The 20,536-nt window shown below is 44.7% G+C and overlaps 1 protein-coding gene across 2 annotated transcripts in view; it reads right to left on the reverse strand.

The window, feature by feature from the left end:
- The window catches only part of LOC135768881 (interferon-induced very large GTPase 1-like), a 40,718-nt gene that overhangs the window by 14,404 nt on the left and 5,778 nt on the right, over positions 1-20,536 (reverse strand). Inside the window, exons 1-3 of one of the 2 annotated variants that reach the window (XM_065278242.2) lie at positions 4,298-4,587; positions 1,188-1,261; positions 503-1,102 (exon numbers count right to left, since the gene is read on the reverse strand). In XM_065278242.2, coding sequence (XP_065134314.1) covers positions 503-1,102; positions 1,188-1,191 — 604 coding nt within the window. In that variant the 5' untranslated portion in view covers positions 1,192-1,261; positions 4,298-4,587. Of the gene's footprint in view, positions 1-502; positions 1,103-1,187; positions 1,262-4,297; positions 4,588-20,536 lie in introns of those variants that run through there. The other variant, XM_065278241.1, reaches the window with a different exon arrangement.

The following is a 20,536-nucleotide window of genomic DNA, read 5'->3' on the forward strand; positions in this document are numbered from 1 at the left end:
TAACAGGTTTTCCTAATAATCCTTTAGGTCTGTGTATATTGCAAAACATATTGCTGTTAAATTATTTTGGTCAAAGCTGTGAGTGATAAGCACGCGAGACGGCAGAACGTTGCTATGGTTATCTCTGTGTCAATCATAACATTTTAGGGATTCACTCCCGCATTTAAATGCAGTTGTCACTTCCGAAAGTTTTCAGTGTGTACGAGGCCACAGAAACGTTAGCTTTGTGTAATAGTTTATACGCTTTAGCTATTTTAACTAAGGTTATTTATTGGTTATTTATTTTGCTTGTTAGCAGGAATAATAATTATGTAGACTTTTCAAGTATATGGTATTGTAGTGGGCATTTCTTGATTTTCCTTTAAAAAGACTTTAGTTACGTTGTCACAGGTAGGGTCAAATCTAACATCCATATAGTGAGGGATATATGAAAATAGTGTTGAGAACAATCATTTAAAACATCAGGGAAGAAAATCTTTGTTCTCATCTCTGTGATACTCACTCTTTTTCTGTTTTTCTTTTAACTGGGTGTTGTGCATCTCTCCAGTGTAACACTGCTCTTTATTCTCATTAAACAGACGGTCAATCTTCCTCATCAGTTCTCTCATCTCTGATTGGTTGTTCATGGTTTTGCTGCAGATGTGATATCTTCCTCCACATTTCTTCAGGAGTTCCTCTACAACAGTGTTTTTCTTCAGATCATCTATCATAGAGTCAGACTCTTCTTCTCTCTCATAAGTGAAGAGAATCATCACAAACTGAAGAACACTTTCACCAAACACTGACTGTAGCCATTCAAGACACATCTTATCACCATCTGTTAACTGACCCAGACGCACAACAAAGATGAAGGCAGAGATTTGATTTTTATACATTAGTTGACCAATGAGATGATTCACAGAGTCCAGGTGAAGTTCAGTGAAGTCAATCATGTTGATGACTGAGACATGACATTCTGATATCTTTATGTGTAGAGGATCAATCCTGTAGAATACTTTATGTTTAAGAGGAGGTGGTTCTCCCAGTAGAATGTTGTCATGACCAAACTGAACTGATGTAGAGTTTCCAAATACTGCAAACGGCCGACTGGAAACCTTGTGATCTATAAAAAACAGCAAAGAATTGTTATTAAACTTATTAGGAGTATTATTAACAACAAGAACAACTCTGATCTATTTGTTTTTTACCCATGAGCCAGACAGATCAGGTTCGGCACTTGTATCTGCAGGTTTACAGTTGCTTCCTTCTTCTGTTTACTATCCTAAAAAAGATAAATCAATTTCACTATAATTACTATCTACTAATCTTTCAACGCCAGCGTTTATAAAAAAAAGTTGCCAGCTAGTGCCAGCATTTTTTATGATTTTCACAAAAGATTAATGCCTTCCAGAAAATGTTTTTCTTTAAATATGTAAACATACAATAAATCAAATGAAAGAACAGACCCTCTGCTTTCAAATAAAAAAGTTTCATCCTACCTTCATTTGTTCTCTTTTTATGACCTCTCAAATATGGGTAGGTTTCTTTAAAATTAAAAAAATTTGAGCAATTGGAAAGGAATTTTGTTAGAGATCAGATTCAGAGTGATGATCAAAACATAAACTGAGTTTGAACTGTTTGCCCTAAGGGAATACCTCCGGGTTTTATAAATTGTGTAACAGCGTCTAGTGGATAATAGCAGTATTACAGAGTGCCGGAACTCGCCAATGGTGGTGAAAGAGTTAAGTCATGATGTAACACTGCATAAAAATTGCTATATCCTGACAAATACGGAATGGGAAATCCTTGCTAAACTTTAGGTTTGCCAGATGTATGACGCAGAGTGCTTGGAAAGGTAATACACAGAAGTAACTTGTGAAACATCCAGAAACCTTAGGTATGTGGATGTATAGGCCTGGTGGATGTTATGTATGTGGATGTATATAGGACTGGTGAATGTCACGTATGTGGATGTATGTAGGACTGGTGGATGTTATGTATGTGGCAGTGGCGGCTGGTCACTAGGGGGCGTTGGGGCGCTGCCCCCCAAAGTTGGCCAGAGAAGAAAGCTACTTCAATATGTTACAAAAAAGTTAAATATATAATGCAAATTAATACAAATAAAATCGTTTAGTGGTACTACTTCACTGTTAGTCATTTTATCATTTATAAAAAAAATAAAAAATTAAAACTGAGTTTGTTGTGTGTGTGTCATGTTTGTGTGTCTGGGGCGCACCCCTAATGAGTGTCTATGTAGATTAGTAAAAAGGGTAAAAACATGTGACCTGAGGCTGAGCTCTAATTGGCTGGTTTCGGATCTGCCCTGGGACGCAGGACTGTGCGCCCCAAATCCTCCCACTTATGTTGTAAGCAAATCAGAGTAGTTTTTATGTATTTGACCTCATGTGATTGGATCGTTTTCAGAGTCTCATAATCGTGCTGAAGATTGCCATGTAACTGCTAGATACAGTACTGATCAGTGAAAGCAAGTGAAATGCCTTGAGATTAAAGAAAATATGATTTATGCTTACAAAATCACCCTTTACAAAACATTCAGTTGAATAAATAAAGGATTAAGGACCTTGGACCAGATTGAGCAGCAGGAAATTATCATGGTCGAGTTTACACAGCTTTTCCAGGACTTAAGGCAAACGGAGTTGGTTAACGTTAGCTGGATGCTATGTAAGTCAAATGTGCCTTTTATTACTTCCCTGTTTGCTGTTTATAAGTCTGGGTAATATACTGGGCGAAATTTTGTGCTGCATTTGAGCTGCCATTTGGACATGATGCTCAGATAATCCGGTATTTTCCGTGGGTTGGTCAACTTTGTTGCAACGTACTGATCGCTTATTATGCAACTTTACTGTGTGTGTGTGTGTGTGTGTTTGTGTGTGTGTGTGCGTGTGCGTGTGTTTGCGTGGTGTGTGTGTCAGATTGCATTAACCGAAGCGTAATGTAAGAGCATGCGATCAATCTCCAGAACAAAAGTAAAACTGCGTTGTCTATCTGAGGTAAAAACACAAAATCTAATGACAAGAGTCTGCATTTATCTGTTTTCATGCATTTATTACACAAGATGGTTTCAGATACACACACAGTCTTTAATTCAATTCAGATTTTTACACGCCTGTTGCTATTTTAATCGCAATAGTATTTTGTGATTTGATTTGTTCATATTTGCTGATGTGTTTGATGTGTTTGATCGCCTCAGCTGTCTGTCACTGCGAGAAAAAATAATTTATTAATCTGCTGCATGTGATGTTAAACATGTAAAGTGATCCACAGTCTCTGTTCATCATATGTTCTATTCACAAATAAATAAACACATTTGAACTTGAATGCTCGTCTTGTAAGTTCATGAAATGAACAGGTGAAGGAAAACAATTCTTATCATTAAAACATAAAATGACATATAATTGACTGTCAGGATTTTCAAATGAAAAAGTCTAACGCAAACTCTGGTGTGCGTGTGTGTGTGTGTGTGTGTGTGTGTGTTTGTGTGTGAGAGAGAGAGAGAATGATTACCATGATTAGTTCATTACTGATAATAAACCCACATTATACTCAGATTTACACATTCATAGAAAATGTATTTCATGATTTAGTTGACTTCAACAGTAACATTTTAAGCATTTTAGCAAAGCAGTAAGGATTTTATCACCTGAAAAATGGCTACAGACCTGCATTACCACCATAAAAGTTTAATTTCAAGTTTGTATGTGCCCCCCCCCCCCAATTTTTTTTAGCACCAGCCGCCAATGGTATGTGGATGTATATAGGACTTAGCCTGGCTCCGCCCTCCTACGTTCTTCCGCTTAATTTTCATTTCGCTTCAGAACAACGTCTGGGACTGCTGTGTAGAGTTTCGTTTTCTCCGGCAAAAATCTGCAGGTCCAATCAGCGAACAGCGGGGAGTGGCTTAGAACGCAGACGTTGAGGTCATGCGCCAAACTGAGTGACATACGTCACGACCAAACGTTAGCGATTGGTTATGGCAGATCCAGAGTGACTCTGGGCAGATCCAATAGTTTTAAACTTCAACAGAAGACCCTCCTTAACGGAAGTAACGCTTTGCAATGGAGCGTGGCCAGACTCTCTGTACAAATGAAATGAATGTACGAGAGTCTGGTTGCACCAGGCTATATAGGACTGGTGTCACGGTAGGAAAATCCATTGTTTTCCTCCGTGTCATGTTTGTGTGTTTGTGTGTGTTGTAAACATACCCCTGCCATGTGCTCGTTAGAGCAATCCAATTCACCTGTGTGTTAATTGTCTCGCTCCAGCTGTTCATCATTACATCATCACCATATATACTCACCTGACTTTCTGTTCCCTGCCAGATTCTATTGTTTGCTCTGTCTCCGTGTTGCTTGGTTGTTCCGTGTACATTGGATTACGTGTTTCAGTTTGGATGTGTATTGTCGTCGTCGTCTTCGTGTGGATGTTCCGTGTCAGCTTGGATTTCACCACTGCTCACCACTCCACCAACGTCGCACTCAAAACACCAACTTCCACCGTAGTCATCGTCACCATTGCCTTCAACAACACCGGACTGGATTACTTCCGCATTGACTCTGAATACTCTCTCTTTGTTTACATTTAATAAACATTGTTATATTTTTCACCTGCATTTGCTTCCGTCTCTTACGAATCATTACAGAAGAATCTGGCCAACATGGAAGCAGCAGGTGGTCAACCGCTCTCCGCGTTGGAGGAGTTTCTCCAGCGATCTCTGGCTCGTATGGATCATCAGGATCAAACCATCGAAGATATGTGGAAGGCCGTCCAGGTAATGGTGGCGAAGGTTTCCGAGCTCTCTCAGCGATCTCCGGACATCACGCCTCCCACTGCGCCACCCATGCCGCCCGCACCATCTTCACCTCCAGGGGGTAGTTTCACCCCGGAACCGAGACTTCCGATCCCGGAGAAATACGCCGGTGAGCCCTACTATTGCCGTACTTTTCTCTCTCATTGTTCTTTACACTTCGCCCAACAGCCCCGGTCATTCTTCCTCGAGGAGACAAAGGTGGCGTTTACGCTCTCGCTTCTCACCGGCAAGGCTGCCCTCTGGGGGACGGCGGTATGGGAAAACAAGGACAGCTGTTGTTCCTCGTTTGCCTCGCTTGCTGAAGAGATGAGGAGGGTTTTCGATCGCTCCGTCGCTGGGAGGGAGGCCGCCCGGCTCCTCACGGATCTCCAGCAGGGGGAGCGGTCGGTCTCAGACTATGCCATTGAGTTCCGTACCCTGGCGGCGGAGTGCAGTTGGAACGAGGAAGCGCAGTGGGATCATTTCCTGCATGGGTTGGCGGATCGGATCCATCGAGAGATCATTACGGAGGAGTTACCGAAGTCCCTCAACGGGTTGGTGGATTTGGCGATCCGGGTTGACGCACGCCTTTCCACTGCTGCCAAGAGGAAGACTCAAGGTCCGTTCCTACGTCAAGCGGAGTCTACGGATCCATCCAACGAAGTTTCCGCCGGTGGTCTCTCAGATCCGGAACCCATGCAGGTGGGTCGAGCTCGGTTACCCCGGGAGGAGAGGAAGCGGCGGAGATCCCTGGGTCTTTGTATGTACTGTAGCGAGCCGGGTCACCAATGTCAGAGGTGCCCGGTAAAAGACCAAGCCCGATAGTAAAACAGAGGCTACTATCGGGCAGGATCTCCGCACAGAAGACCTCTACTACATCCACTCTCCTTCCGGTGAGACTACGGTGGTCCACTATGTCACACTCAGGGCACGCACTTCTGGATTCGGGGGCGGAGGGCAACTTCATCGACTGCTCACTAGCACGTAAGCTCAAGTTACCTTTCACTCCACTCACCCACCAGATTGCGCCCTTCGCCCTCAATGGACATCAGTTACCCACTATCAAGTACACCACAGCACCCATCACACTCATCACTTCAGGAAACCACACAGAGACTATTTCATTCTTTATTACTGACACTGCTCTCTCCCCCATAGTTCTTGGACACCCTTGGCTTCATTCCCATAACCCAAGAATTGACTGGAAACTGGGTTCTGTTATCAGCTGGAGCGAGGAGTGTCATAAGTCCTGTCTTGTCTCTGCTTGTGTTTCTGTTTCTGAGTCTGTGTTTCAGGGGAAAGCAGTGGATTTGTCTACCGTGCCCGCAGAGTACCACGACCTGAAGGAGGTGTTCAGTAAGTCGCGGGCTGATTCTCTTCCTCCTCATCGTCCCTATGACTGTGCGATAGACTTACTGCCAGGTACGTTTCCGCCTAAGGGCAAGTTATACTCTCTGTCCGTTCCGGAGATGGAGGCCATGGAGAAATATATTTCTGATTCTCTGGCAACGGGGTTCATTCGCCCTTCCTCATCTCCAGCGGGGGCGGGGTTCTTTTTTGTGGGTAAGAAGGACGGATCCTTGCGACCTTGTATTGACTACCGAGGGTTGAACAACATCACGGTAAAGAATACCTATCCTTTGCCGTTGATGTCTTCAGCCTTCGAGAGGTTGCAGGGAGCGTCCGTCTTCACTAAATTGGACTTACGTAATGCATATCATTTGGTTCGCATCAGGAAAGGGGATGAATGGAAGACTGCGTTTAACACCCCTCGTGGCCATTTTGAGTACTGCGTGATGCCTTTCGGGCTAACGAACTCGCCGGCAGTCTTCCAAGCACTCGTTAATGACGTGTTGCGAGACATGGTAGACCAGTTCATATATGTTTACCTGGATGACATATTGATTTTTTCTTCGTCTCTCCAGGAACATTTGCAACACGTACGACAAGTGCTTCTGCGGTTGCTAGAGAATGGGCTTTTTGTCAAGGCGGAAAAATGCGTTTTTCATGCACAGTCTGTTTCTTTTTTAGGACACATCATTTCGACTGAGGGTGTTCGCATGGATCCTGAGAAAGTTAAGGCTGTGGTGGATTGGCCATCCCCAGAGTCTCGCAAGGCCCTGCAGAGATTTCTGGGGTTCGCCAATTTTTACCGGCGTTTTATTCGCAATTTCAGCCAACTAGCCGCACCTCTGACCGCTTTGACCTCCCCTGGTTTGACGTTCAGGTGGTCAGACGCAGCTGAGGCTGCGTTTGCCAAACTGAAAAGCTGCTTTGTTTCAGCTCCCATTCTCGTTACCCCTGATCGTTCACGTCAATTCATAGTGGAGGTCGATGCGTCAGAGGTGGGGGTAGGAGCAGTGTTGTCCCAGCGCGCATCCTCAGACGGAAAGGTTCATCCTTGCGCGTATTTTTCTCATCGTTTATCTCCTGCGGAAGTTAACTATGACATTGGCAATCGAGAGTTGTTGGCGGTCAAGCTAGCACTGGAAGAATGGCGTCACTGGCTTGAAGGGTCGGGTGTACCTTTCATTGTATGGACGGACCATAAGAATCTCGAATACATTAGAACCGCCAAAAGACTTAACTCCAGGCAGGCTCGGTGGGCATTGTTTTTCGGTCGTTTCGATTTTACACTTTCTTACCGGCCGGGTTCCAAAAACATCAAACCCGATGCTTTATCCCGTCTTTTTGAGCGTTCCGATCGTACTGCTACTCCCGAGCCCATTTTACCGGAGAAAATCATTATCTCCGCGCTCAGATGGGAGGTCGAATCGAAGGTTTTGACAGCCTTAGAAGGGGTAACGCCCCCGGCTCGCTGCCCACCGAACCGTTTATTTGTGCCGGAAGGGTTACGGTCAGACGTCCTCCAGTGGGGTCATGGTTCCAGTGTTGCTTGTCACCCAGGGGTTAGTAGAACTAGGTTTCTAGTCAAGCAACGATTTTGGTGGCCTGGTATGGCTCGTGACGTCCACGACTTCGTCTTGGCTTGTTCGGTTTGTGCCGTTGGTAAGACTTCCAATTGTCCTCCAGATGGGTTACTCTTACCGCTGTCTGTCCCTTCGAGACCCTGGTCCCACATATCGCTAGATTTCATTACCGCCCTCCCACCCTCTAAGGGTAATACGGTGATTTTGACCGTAGTGGACCGGTTCTCGAAGGCGACTCATTTCATTCCCTTGCCCAAATTACCATCAGCCAAGGAAACAGCGGTAACTGTCATTGACCACGTCTTCCGTATACATGGCCTCCCGACAGACGTGGTCTCTGACAGGGGTCCCCAGTTTGTGTCCAAATTTTGGCGAGAGTTCTGCAAATTGCTAGGGGCGACTGTTAGTCTTTCATCCGGGTTTCATCCACAGAGCAACGGTCAAACCGAGCGAGCCAATCAGGACGTCGAGAGGGTGTTGCGATGTTTGGTTTCCAAGAATCCTTCGTCCTGGTGTCAGCAACTCTCAATTGTGGAGTACGCACACAATTCTCTGCCGGTGTCATCTACGGGCATGTCTCCATTTAAGTGTAGTTTAGGGTACCAACCACCTAATTTTGTCAGTACTGAATCCGAGGTGTCGGTTCCCTCCGCAAACGCACTAGTCCAGAGGTGTCACCGCACCTGGACCAGAGCTCGCAGAGCTCTGCTCCAGGCAAGGTCGCGCACCAAGGCTAAGGCCGATCGCCACCGGTCGAAGCCTCCCCGATACGTCGTCGGTCAAAGAGTGTGGCTTTCAACCCAGAATATTCCGATGCGTTCCGTCTCGAATAAACTTGCTCCCAAATTTATTGGCCCGTTTTCTGTTACCAAGATCATTAATCCGGTAACAGTGCGTCTTAGCCTTCCTCCTGCGTACAGGAGGGTTCACCCCGTCTTTCGCGTCTCCAAAATTAAACCGGTGATTTTTTCCCGTCTTAATCCGCCTGCCCCGGTTCCCCCCCCGCCTCGTATCGTTAATGGGGAAACCACATATTCGGTTAACCGTATTCTGGACTCCAGACGGAGGGGACGCGGATTTCAGTACTTGGTGGATTGGGAAGGTTACGGTCCGGAGGAGAGAAGGTGGGTTCCTGCTCGGGAAATACTGGATCACCGCCTTATTGATGATTTCAATCAACAGGTAAAGCAGGCTGGGAACGCCAAGGGGCGTTCCTAGGGGAGGGGGTACTGTCACGGTAGGAAAATCCATTGTTTTCCTCCGTGTCATGTTTGTGTGTTTGTGTGTGTTGTACACATACCCCTGCCATGTGCTCGTTAGAGCAATCCAATTCACCTGTGTGTTAATTGTCTCGCTCCAGCTGTTCATCATTACATCATCACCATATATACTCACCTGACTTTCTGTTCCCTGCCAGATTCTATTGTTTGCTCTGTCTCCGTGTTGCTTGGTTGTTCCGTGTACATTGGATTACGTGTTTCAGTTTGGATGTGTATTGTCGTCGTCGTCTTCGTGTGGATGTTCCGTGTCAGCTTGGATTTCACCACTGCTCACCACTCCACCAACGTCGCACTCAAAACACCAACTTCCACCGTAGTCATCGTCACCATTGCCTTCAACAACACCGGACTGGATTACTTCCGCATTGACTCTGAATACGCTCTCTTTGTTTACATTTAATAAACATTGTTATATTTTTCACCTGCATTTGCTTCCGTCTCTTACGAATCATTACAACTGGTGGATGTTACGTATGTGGATGTATATAAGACTGGTGGATGTCACGTAAGTGGATGTATATAGAACTGGTTAATGTTACGTATGTGGATGTATATAAGACTGGTGGATGTCACGTAAGTGGGTGTATATGCAGATGTGGCCTTTAAAAATGTGCGTTTTCTCCTGCGGGATTCGCCAATTCGTCTCGCAGAGTGTTTTTCGGGGGCTTACTTTCCCTTTTTGCTTAATGTGTTTCGCTTCAAAGAATATCCACCAGGTGGCGCATAAAAAAACATTGTCATTGCGGTTTTTTACAGAAGTTAATAAGGGCATTGCTGAATATTTAACATTGCAATTAAAACAGCAAAGTGACGTCAACCCCTTCTTGCCAGCATAACAGCGCACACAACTATTAAGATGACTGTACATTCAATGCGCATTTATACTGTGCAACAGAGAATTTAGTGTGAGCCTAATAAACGCGACTCTATTTACAATGAATATCTTAATTATTTGTGTTGTCAAATTTTGACACAGTTTCATTGTTTGTTCATAATATTTATAATTATGTCCGTTTTTCTAAAAGTATCAATATTTTAAAGAGATTAATGTGGTATAAAAAGACATGTTTTAAAGTAAAAAAATGTTGTAAAGAATATATTAGTATTCTTATATATTAAGAATAACAATATGATACATTTATGTTGCACTAAAATGCTTTACATATGGAAAGAGGAATTCTTCTCAACCCCCACCAATAAAGTTTAAAAATTATTCTTTAGAAAAACGGCGTTTAAACCCAAGCGGGGTGTGCAGTTGGCATATGATATCTTTTTTATTTAGTTTTTACGTATTTATATTTATAAAACCTTTAATAATAGGCTACCTTTCTTGCGCATATGCAGTCAGTGTTTCTACGTAATTCATAGCCTAACTGTAAAAAAATATGATTGTAAAATAGATTGTAAATATCACTAAAATAATTGATTAAATTAACTTAATAAAATCTCTTAATGTCACTTGTGTGTTTTTTAGTTGGTAAAACCAAAATAATTGACTAAAAATAGAACAGATATTTTTTGGAAAAATGTACATATATTATTAAGATGTACAAATAATAAAATAGCGAACAGAGAAACTGTGCCTTTTGCGGACGAAAAACACCTCCGAAGTATTGGGTTTATGAATATTTACACTTACAATATGTACTTTGTGAAATGTGTGTGTAAAATAATACATTTCAAAACATGTGGTTGTAGAGACAAATACGCCGTGTCGCCTTCCATATATCTCATACGTTCGCATTAGGGGTGGCACGGTTCACAAAACCCGCTGTTCAGTTCGTATCACGGTTTTATGGTCACGGTTCTCGGTTCTGTGCGGTTCTTGTTATTATTTTTTCTTTTAATTTATAACACTCCAGAAATTTATTACCTTATTAATTTTCCATAATTTAGGATACAGTATTAAAAAAGTTATATCATGTTATCATGCACAAACTGAATTTGACTTTAAACACATTATTGGGACCGTCTCTGAGGAAAGCCAGGTGAGATTTTGATACAGCAAGAGGGAAGACATTGATGATTTCAACATGCTTTTCATTTATTTGGCAAAAAAGAGAATGTGTATGTAGCGGGGCAACATGCAGTGAAATTATAAATGAATAGTCAGGGTTGTACACATGTGGTGAAATGTTGAACGATCCTTTGTGGACTGGGACATTTGAATGAACTGTGGGGTGGGCGGGACTGTATACATGTTTGTGTGCTTGCGGGTGAGACTTGTTTTCGCAGGTGTGACGGATGAACAATCAGTGGCTCTGGTGGCGGGAGAGGATAAAACGCAGATGGGTTCCTTTACACGGGGCCTTTTGTTTCCTTGAACCGGCGCCCGATGAAAAGTTTGATGCACAGCAACTAACGAGCCACGAACCGTTGGATTACGCTGTTCCCGGTACCGTGGTAAAGACGAGTCAGCTGCCATCTGTCCAGACGCGGCGGAGACAGTGAAAGATAACTCAACGCACTCTACCCTTTGAACTAAAGGAAAGCAGCTTTGCTATTGCCTGGTGAGTGGGAAATTTCAATCTGTGATTCGTATTGATCCACTTTCCCCTTCTCGCAGTTCGGGTGAAGTTTTCGCCGTCGGATTGCCGTGAGTGAGCACCGTCAACGGGAGACGCGAGCGACCCTACTGAGACCGACGACACCGGAAGCCTTGGGATTACGCTGTCCGTGGGAACTCGGTGACGGCGAGCCGGCGGCCATCTGTCTAGACGTGGCGGAGACAGCAAGGGGTTATTCAACGCACTCTACTCCTTGTATTAGAGGAAAGTAACTTTGCTATCGCCTGGTGAGTGAACGGGTTTTTACAGCGATTCGTTACTGATTCGCTTTCCCCTCCTTGCAGTTCCGAGTGAAGTCTTCGCTTCGGATTGCCGTGAGCGAGCGCTGTTGGCGTACGATCCTGCTGACACTGAGAGGGAGAGACTGCAGGGACTTCCTGGTGCTGCATAATCAATAACAAACTGCGGGCCGGGCCGTGAGTGGTGACTAAACTATAAATTCATTATTGTCTGCCCAGCAACTGTATGCTTATTGGACAGGTTTGATTATAGTGCCCGGCTGCTCGCCACAGTTTACTACTATTTGGTGTGATACATGATGATCAGTGACTTAATGTGGTAGATTGTGTTTGTGTGTGTCACTTTGGTTTGGTTTATGGTGTGATGTGGCTGACCTATTTTACCACCTATTTTATGGATATTAGCTCCTCTTTTTCATACTAGTGTGATGGTGTGATGTGATTTTACAGTTCGAAATTGTTAGCAACAAATTTACCTGTTATAGTAACTGTGACTTCAGACCACTTACACCCTTTAGGGGGCATTAGAACGCCCATTGTTGTAATGCTGTGATTGCAACCATTTATATTGCCAATTTTTAACTTCCCTGTCTAGCTGTGTATAGATGCTAATGTTTTGCATTGTGTGCTGCTTAGTTTTTTTATTGTTAATAAAGCTGAATTTTAATAATGAGTTCTGTCTGTTGTTTGGGTACCTCAAGGGTCAATAGCAAGCAATAAAATACAAATTACAGATCAACATTTAAACTATTTTTATCTGACAATTAAAGTTTAAATTGTTAAACCTGCTATCGTTACATGTATTGCCATCTACATGAACTTTATGTGCATTTTTAGCACGCAAAGATAATTGCATTTATCAAAATGCCAACTTCAGTGTAGCTCTAAGATTTATCAGTGAGAGGCTTCTTAAATACTGCAGAGACAGTAGACGAGAGAAAAACATAACGTTTACACCTGTAATATTTAAATACGTCTCTTTTGTCCACTTTTGACCACTTCTGTCCTGATTACTTTAAGGGGCAATTTATGAAATAAGATCACCCAACTTTCTTTCACACGCTAGCAAAATGAAACTACGCAGTAACCAGCTGCTTTAGTTTTATCAATGAAAGGCTAAAAATAGCGCTGAATACGAAAAGACGTAAAACATTGTGTTCAGTACCTCAGATTAGATAAATGGGCGGAGAGACGGCGGTCTCCTGTGGCTGTTCGAACACATTCAACCCATAGACTGCAGTTCTATCTATTGTTTTATTTCCGCTGTCATTATAGGAAACATGAAATAAATAAAAAAATTCCACACACCACACCAAACTTATATGACACTGGCGTATCCTCCAACTCCGGGGAGACTTCCTTTTCTCTCCCACTTGCCATTTCTATACTGCAGTACTTACGCTCCAAACCAGTCACCTCTTCTTTCGCGCGAAAGGGAAACGCGCTATCTGAGGTCAAATACAGGGCATGAGAAAACATTGCGCATGCCATATACCGTTGAACCGTGCGATGCACACGCGCTCCGAACCAAGACAAGCGAACCGAACGGTTCGGATTTTTTTCATGAACCGTGCCACCCCTAGTTCGCATTCAACACTTTTCAAAACTTATTTATATAAAATCTAATTTATAAATTATAAAACAAAGTTTTAAGTTAAGACAATAAAAAATATGTTTATCTTTATTGAAAGAAAAATTTTGAAATGTTCTTATGGCTATGCTATAGTTGATGCAGATAAAGTGTAAATGTGCAGTAGGCTATACAAACAATGCAAACAAATGATTTCTAAAAGTAGCAATATTTTAAAGAGATTAATGTGGTATAAACAAAGACATGATAAAATTAGAAGTATTCAAAAGAGCACAGTTCAGATATTGTTAATTATAGCGGTTTTATACAACTTTCTGCGTTGTTTAAATTGACAAGCATTTTATTCGCCACTGTCAACACGTTTTGTGATTGATTTAAATCAAATGAGGTGATGCAAAATGAGTACACCCTACAAAAATTCTTTAGAGGGGACAGAGAATGAAAAACCATTTTTACCTTGTCTTTGTTGAATAATGGGAGTCTACCCGCATTCACGAACATACAAAAAGTGCAAAACATGCTAAACATCTCAGTCTTATAGAAATTCCTCTTTTAGAAATGTCAGCCAGAAAACCTCCCAATCTGAAAAACTGATGTTTATGACATCACAGGCATCTCCCTGCCCCTCCACTTTAAAATAATTGGCTACATTTTTAGAGTGGCAGCAAAGTCAGCCAATCAGTAATGAGATTGCAAGTTAAGCCAGTAGGGGGAGCCAAAAAGGTGCAAAACCACTTGTTTAAAATCCCCCACCCTAATAGAGCTATCTGAGAGAGGATTTTAGGAAGCTTCTAAGGCATTACAGACCCAAACAAAAAAATTTTTGTCTACATGTCACATCACAGAACAAGGATAAATACTCCATTCAATCATTCTATGTCACCTTTAAAAAACCTATCTGATATTTTGTATGGCCTCCATTCTTTTTTAAAAAAAAGCACTAAATCTTCTAGACATTGAATAAACAAGTTGACAACATACAGTTACATCTTTTATTCTCCATTTCTGAACAATAACCTCTTTCAGATCCTAGATGCTGGATGGAAAATGACGTTCTTCTTGTCTTTTCAGAACTTCCCATACCTCAACCTGGATTGAGGTCTGAATCACTTTTACCCTGTGCTTCTTCTGAAATGAATTAGTGACCTTAGATGTGTGTTTTGGGTCACAATCATGTTGAAAGATTGCCCGGTGACCAATGGCACAGAGTAATGGTAGCATCTTCTCTTGAAGTATTTCACAGTATACCTGTGTATTCAACTCTCTGACACCTGCAGCACTCATGCAATAGGGCCCTGTAAAATCCGTTTTATTTTTTCCCAAATTCCGTTTCCTCCGTTTTAATTTTTGCAAATTCCGTTTTACGGGAAATACCCCCCGAGTTCGGAACGTTCGTCCCTTGACCGGGGAAGGAGCCCCGGGCCTGGGGCGTGCCCTGACCCGGGTTATCCCCGGTGCTGAGCTAAATGTACGTAGTGAGGCGAAGGGGTGGAGGTGGGTTTGCAATAATGTCCCAGAGAATTGAGGGTAAGGACTCTATGATTATTTATAGAGCTGGTACTAAGTTGTTGTGTTGATTAGTGATTGATAACCAGCCGTGTTCATTGCTTAATCATCGAGAGCCAGCCGTGTTCATTGATTAGTGATTGAGAGCCAGCCAAGTTCATTGATTAGTGATTAAGAGCCAGCCATGTTCATTGATTAATGATTGAAAGCCAGCCGAGTTCATTGACTGATCAGCTCCTCCCAAACCTTGTTTATATAAAACATCATTTTACGAGTTCGCCTCACTGACAATAAAGTGGGACTGCTAATATGCGTGAGTGGCGTGCTGTCCCGGGGCGAAGGTTCCGAGCTCGGGAAATACCCCCCGAGTTCGGAAAGTTCGTCCCTTGACCGGGGAAGGAGCCCCGGGTCTGGGGCGTGCCCTGACCCGGGTTATCCCCAAAAAGAGCAGGTGGTGCAGGACAGCCGCCTGAACAACAATTCCCCACAGAAGGCTGGCTTGAGAAGGCGAGGTGCTGGCCCTCATTGGGGAAAATGCTGAAGTAGAGGGTAGAATTGAAAAAGGCAGCTCTGGAGAGCGGGCACTGTTGAGAAGTGCTGTGAAGAGGTTGAGAAGGATAGTATGAGGTGGGGCAGAGGCCTGGACCCAAAGGCTGTAGTTTTGAAGAATATAGGGGGCTCCGGGGGAGCAAAATCTGCTGCTGCCAATATGTAGGGATGGGAGAAAATTGTGCTCTGAAGAAGAGCGGGGAGTTTTTAAAGGTAATAGGTGAGGTAGTGCTGTAAGGAGCAAGGTAGGACTCCAGGGGAGCGAAGGAAGCAGTTTGTGCCCTGAGATGGGCTGTGCTCTAAAGGAGCCAGACATGAGGTAGTTGGGGAAGAAGAAAACTCCAGAGGGAGCAGTACTGCTTAGGCAGCGATAGATGCATAGATTCTGCTGGGCAGAAAATGTGAAGATACGGGCTTCGAGGTTGAAATAATCTGCTGCGGCAGATCGAGGAAAGGCACGGGCCCCTGCGGGGGCGGTCGCTGCTGCGATACTGGCCTGAGTTGGAAAGGGAAGGTTTTATTGGCAGAGCATGTGAAAGAAGCACGGGCCCCTGCGGGGGCAGTCGCAGCGGCGATACTGGCTTCAGAAGTCGACTGCTGCGGCAGATCGAGGAAAAGGCACGGGCCCCTGCGGGGGCGGTCGCTGCTGCGATACTGGCCTGAGTTGGAAAGGGAAGGTTTTATTGGCAGAGGAAGTGAAAGAAGCACGGGCCTCTGCGGGGGCGGTCGCAGCTGCGATACTGGCTTCAGAAGTCGACTGCTGCGGCAGATCGAGGAAAAGGCACGGGCCCCTGCGGGGGCGGTCGCTGCTGCGATACTGGCCTGAGTTGGAAAGGGAAGGTTTTATTGACAGAGGAAGTGAAAGAAGCACGGGCCCCTGTGGGGGTGGTCGCTGCTGCGATACTGGCTTAAAAAAGGCATCTGCTGTGGCAGAGAATGAAATAAAAGCTTGGGCTTCTGCAAGAGCGGTCGCGCTGCGACAGTTGTTGTTATCTGAGAAGGAATCTGTTGCGGTAGGGCTGTGTAAGATTTTGATGAGGGTGTCAGCTTGAGTTGCCGGTACTAGCTTCTGCGGAGGCAGGGAAGTGGATCGAGGGTGATGATGGGTTTATGTGTGACGGTGTGATCTTATGTCCGTTTGCTGGGCCGTGAGTGTTTGGTGGGCTTCTTTGATGGAAGCACGATCTGCCCTGATGTAATTTTTGAAAGCTTCCGAAGACCAGCGGCCTAGGGTTTGTATCTGGGAGTCTGGGAGTCCGTTTTGAGCAGCTGTTGTGGCTGCTCCAATGCGGAAGGAATGTCTTGAAAATTCATGGGGGGGGAAGCCAGATGTTAGCAAAACTTGTTTTAGGTGCTTCTGAAACCAAAAGCGGGTTACTGGGCGGTTGAATTCATCCCCAAAAAGTGGGTCGGAAGAGGATTTAATCTGGTGGCAACGGTAGGAAGTGTAAGCTTTGAGAACTTGGTATGGTTGGATGGGAGTTTGAATTTTGAAAATGTATATGTGGTGTCCTTTTCTCATTTGGTCCGTCTTGCTGTGTTTGATAAAAAAATGAGATGGTTTCGTCATCTATTATGGCTAGATCAGAGATGGTTGGGTGTAGGTTTGGGTCAAAGGTGGCTGAAACAGTGAATTCTGAACAGCGGAGGAAACCAAAAAAGGCTAACACGAACATGGCGTCTAGGGTTCGGGCAGTATGTACTGAGGAGTAGCCTTTGCGAAGAGTGGCTAGACATTTTGAAAGGATTTCTATGGTTATGGGTAACCTGGGATCTGGACTCTTGGGTTGGGTTTTTTCAATACCTTTTAAAAGCATGGCGGTCTGGGGATTAGTGATAGCAGTTGAGGGTGAACCTAACATTAGTTTGTGAAAAAATTGGATTCCGCTCATATACCCTTTAATTGTGCTGATTCGAAGGTGTTTGACTTTATGCAGGTACGATATGAATGATGTTATGGTAAGTAGAGAGAAGTTGGCTAAAGGGATCTGGTGTAAATGATGGAAAGTTCTGAAGCTTCTCCAAGCTGTCAGATAGGTTTGAAGAGTTCCCATTGAGACTGCTTGGAGTATAGTATCTAGAGAGGCGGTAAGAAGGTCTTTGAGTTTATGATTTAAGGGAATATTATAGTTGAATAGGGAGGCACTAGTGTTGGGTGAAGATCCGCTTCTGATGCCGGCTGCCTCAATTTCTGCGAGGATCTGTTGCCTGATGGAATTGATGACAGGGGGAGGTTCCAAGGCCAATGCGTTGGGTGGGATGGGCATTGGTGCTGCGGTAGCCAGCGTGAAAGGCTGACGGGTCTGGGGAACAGAATCAACAGAAAAAGAAGCCGCTGGAGCCGCTTGCGGAGGCAGCCTCACGCTTTGGGTCGATCCGTGGGCGAAAATATCAGGTTGAAAAGTCATAGAGGGTGCTGGGGCCTGACTCGTTAGCGGAGGCATCCTCACGCTCGTGTCGGCTCCTGCGGCAAAAACCGGGGCCTGACTCGTTAGCGGAGGCATCCTCACGCTCGAGTCGGCTCCTGCTGCAAAAGTGGGAGAAATGTGAGAAGGAAAAATAGATGTGGCCGGCGCTGCTGCTGAACGCAACCCCGTGTGATAGAGAGATGGAGGGGCAGCAGGCCATTGGCCGGGAGAAGGAAGCGGCAGTGGGATGAGTGAAGCCTTTGCCGAGCTCGTGTCGGCTCCTGCGGAAAAAGTGGGAGAAATGTGAGAAAGAAAAATAGATGTGGCCGGCGCTGCTGCTGAACGCAACCCCGTGTGATAGAGAGACGGAGGGGCAGCAGGCCATTGGCCGGGAGAAGGAAGCAGCAGTGGGAGGAGCGAAGCCGTTGCCGCGCTCGTGTCAGCTCCTGCGGAAAAAATGGGAGAAATGTGAGAAGGAAAAATAGATGCGGCCGGCGCTGCTGCTGAACGCAACCCCGTGTGATAGAGAGACGGAGGGGCAGCAGGCCATTGGCCGGGAGAAAGAAGCGGCAGTGGGAGGAGCGAAGCCGTTGCCGTGAGCGGAAGCATGTTCGCGCTGTCTGGCTGGCTTGCTAGCTGACTCGCTTGTGAGCTGGCTGCTGGAGACATCGGCGGGCGACCCAGGCTAGCCGATGGCTTCATGCGGTGTCTTTGAGACCTCCGTGTTTTCCCTGGTGTCTTTCGGGTGTACGGTGTACTCCGTGCTTGCAGAGACGAGGAGTCAGAGCTTGCTGTCACGGCTGTTTGCGGGGGTTGAGTAGCCCTCCGGCTATCCCGGAGTAGGCTGAACAGTTGCGCCTTTGTTTGTTTACGTGAGAATGGAATATCTGCATTTTCAAGAGCTAGTTCGAGGCCTAGGATGGACCATTTCTTGATGTCGGGGATTCCTAGAGAAGCAGAAGCGTATGAAGATGCCGGTGATGGTGGGGAGCGCCTCTGCGGGGTGCGAGGAGACGGTCCTTTTCTCCTCGGGATTCGTGTAGCAATGCGGGAAGATCGCCCGGCCTGTGGGGAGGCCTCGGGCTTGATTGAAACATCCCGACCGCTGTCGGAAGGCCGGAGATAATCCTGTGTGGTATGGTGAATTTCCTGTGCTGGGTTTGTTTGACTGGACATCTTGCAATAATGTCCCAGAGAATTGAGGGTAAGGACTCTATGATTATTTATAGAGCTGGTACTAAGTTGTTGTGTTGATTAGTGATTGATAACCAGCCGTGTTCATTGCTTTATCATCGAGAGCCAGCCGTGTTCATTGATTAGTGATTGAGAGCCAGCCAAGTTCATTGATTAGTGATTAAGAGCCAGCCATGTTCATTGATTAATGATTGAAAGCCAGCCGAGTTCATTGACTGATCAGCTCCTCCCAAACCTTGTTTATATAAAACATCATTTTATCCGTTTTAATTTTTGGCAAATTATATTTTTTACCCTTTACTTTTATTTTAGTCATAAAAAGAGTGTGCCTTTAAAGGGATAGTTCGGCCAAAAACGATATTAAACCCATGATTTACTCACCCCCAAGCTGTCCAAGTTGCATATGTCCATCGTTTTTCAGACAAACACATTTTCGGATATTTTAGAAAATATTTTAGATCTTTCAGTTGATTAAATGTAATATTACAGGGTCCAGCCATAGTCCACGACCTTCAAGTCCAAAAAAAATGCGTCCATCCTTCACAAATTAAATCCAAACGGCTCCAGGATGATAAACAAAGGTCTTCTGAGGGTAATCCGTGCGGTGTTGTTGTAGAAATATCCATATTTAAAATTTTATTAACGTAATTAACTACCTTCCGGTAGCGCCGCCATCTTAGTCTCATCCGTTTTCAGGATGAGCGCTTACGCAGCGTACAGAGGTTTCTCTGCTGCTGCTCAGTCCCCCACACAATCGCTTGAAATGCATATAACTTTACAAACATACACAGGATAGTGATCTGACTTAGGACAGCATGAGCACGCAGCTCTTTGCACGTGCGAGCGAAAGAGAGACAGAGAGCGGCGCCATGATGCGGATGATTATATTTTAAATGCGAGGGATAGTTAGTTTGCTACAGCTCGCTTGAAATGCATAAAACTGAACAAATACATGAGGATTTGTGTTTGCACTTCGGACAGATGCGTGAGCGCTTGCACGTGAGAGAGGTATAAAAGTCATGTGAGACCTGCTCGGAACTAAGTGCTTAGCGTCGAATTTCTTAATTTTTTCGCTGACGAAAGCAGAGTCGTGGAGAGCCGCTTCGCCATGGTTTCAGTGTTTTGGAGGGGGTCTGAAACGACAGGAGGGGGCGTGTCGCCCAGATTTACTTTCCCCGGTCTGCATTTCCCCCAGACATACGTTCGTCTCCCACACAAAAACATAATTTTATTCAAAATATGTAAAATTCTGCAAAATTCCGCGTTAATACTAGATTCCGTGTTAATTAGCCAATTCCGCGATTCCGTCCGCGATTCCGTGATCGCGGAAAATATAGCGCCCTAATGCAAGCCCACAGAAGAGCACTGCCTCCACCATGCTTTACTTTTGGTACCATGCATTTTTCATTGTACTTCTTACCCTTGCCACACCATACAGTTTGGAACACCTCAGAGCCACAAAGATTAATTTTGTCTCATTACTTTA

The sequence above is a fragment of the Paramisgurnus dabryanus genome, chromosome 3 (genome assembly GCF_030506205.2).
Source record: "Paramisgurnus dabryanus chromosome 3, PD_genome_1.1, whole genome shotgun sequence".
Classification (NCBI taxonomy): domain Eukaryota; kingdom Metazoa; phylum Chordata; class Actinopteri; order Cypriniformes; family Cobitidae; genus Paramisgurnus; species Paramisgurnus dabryanus.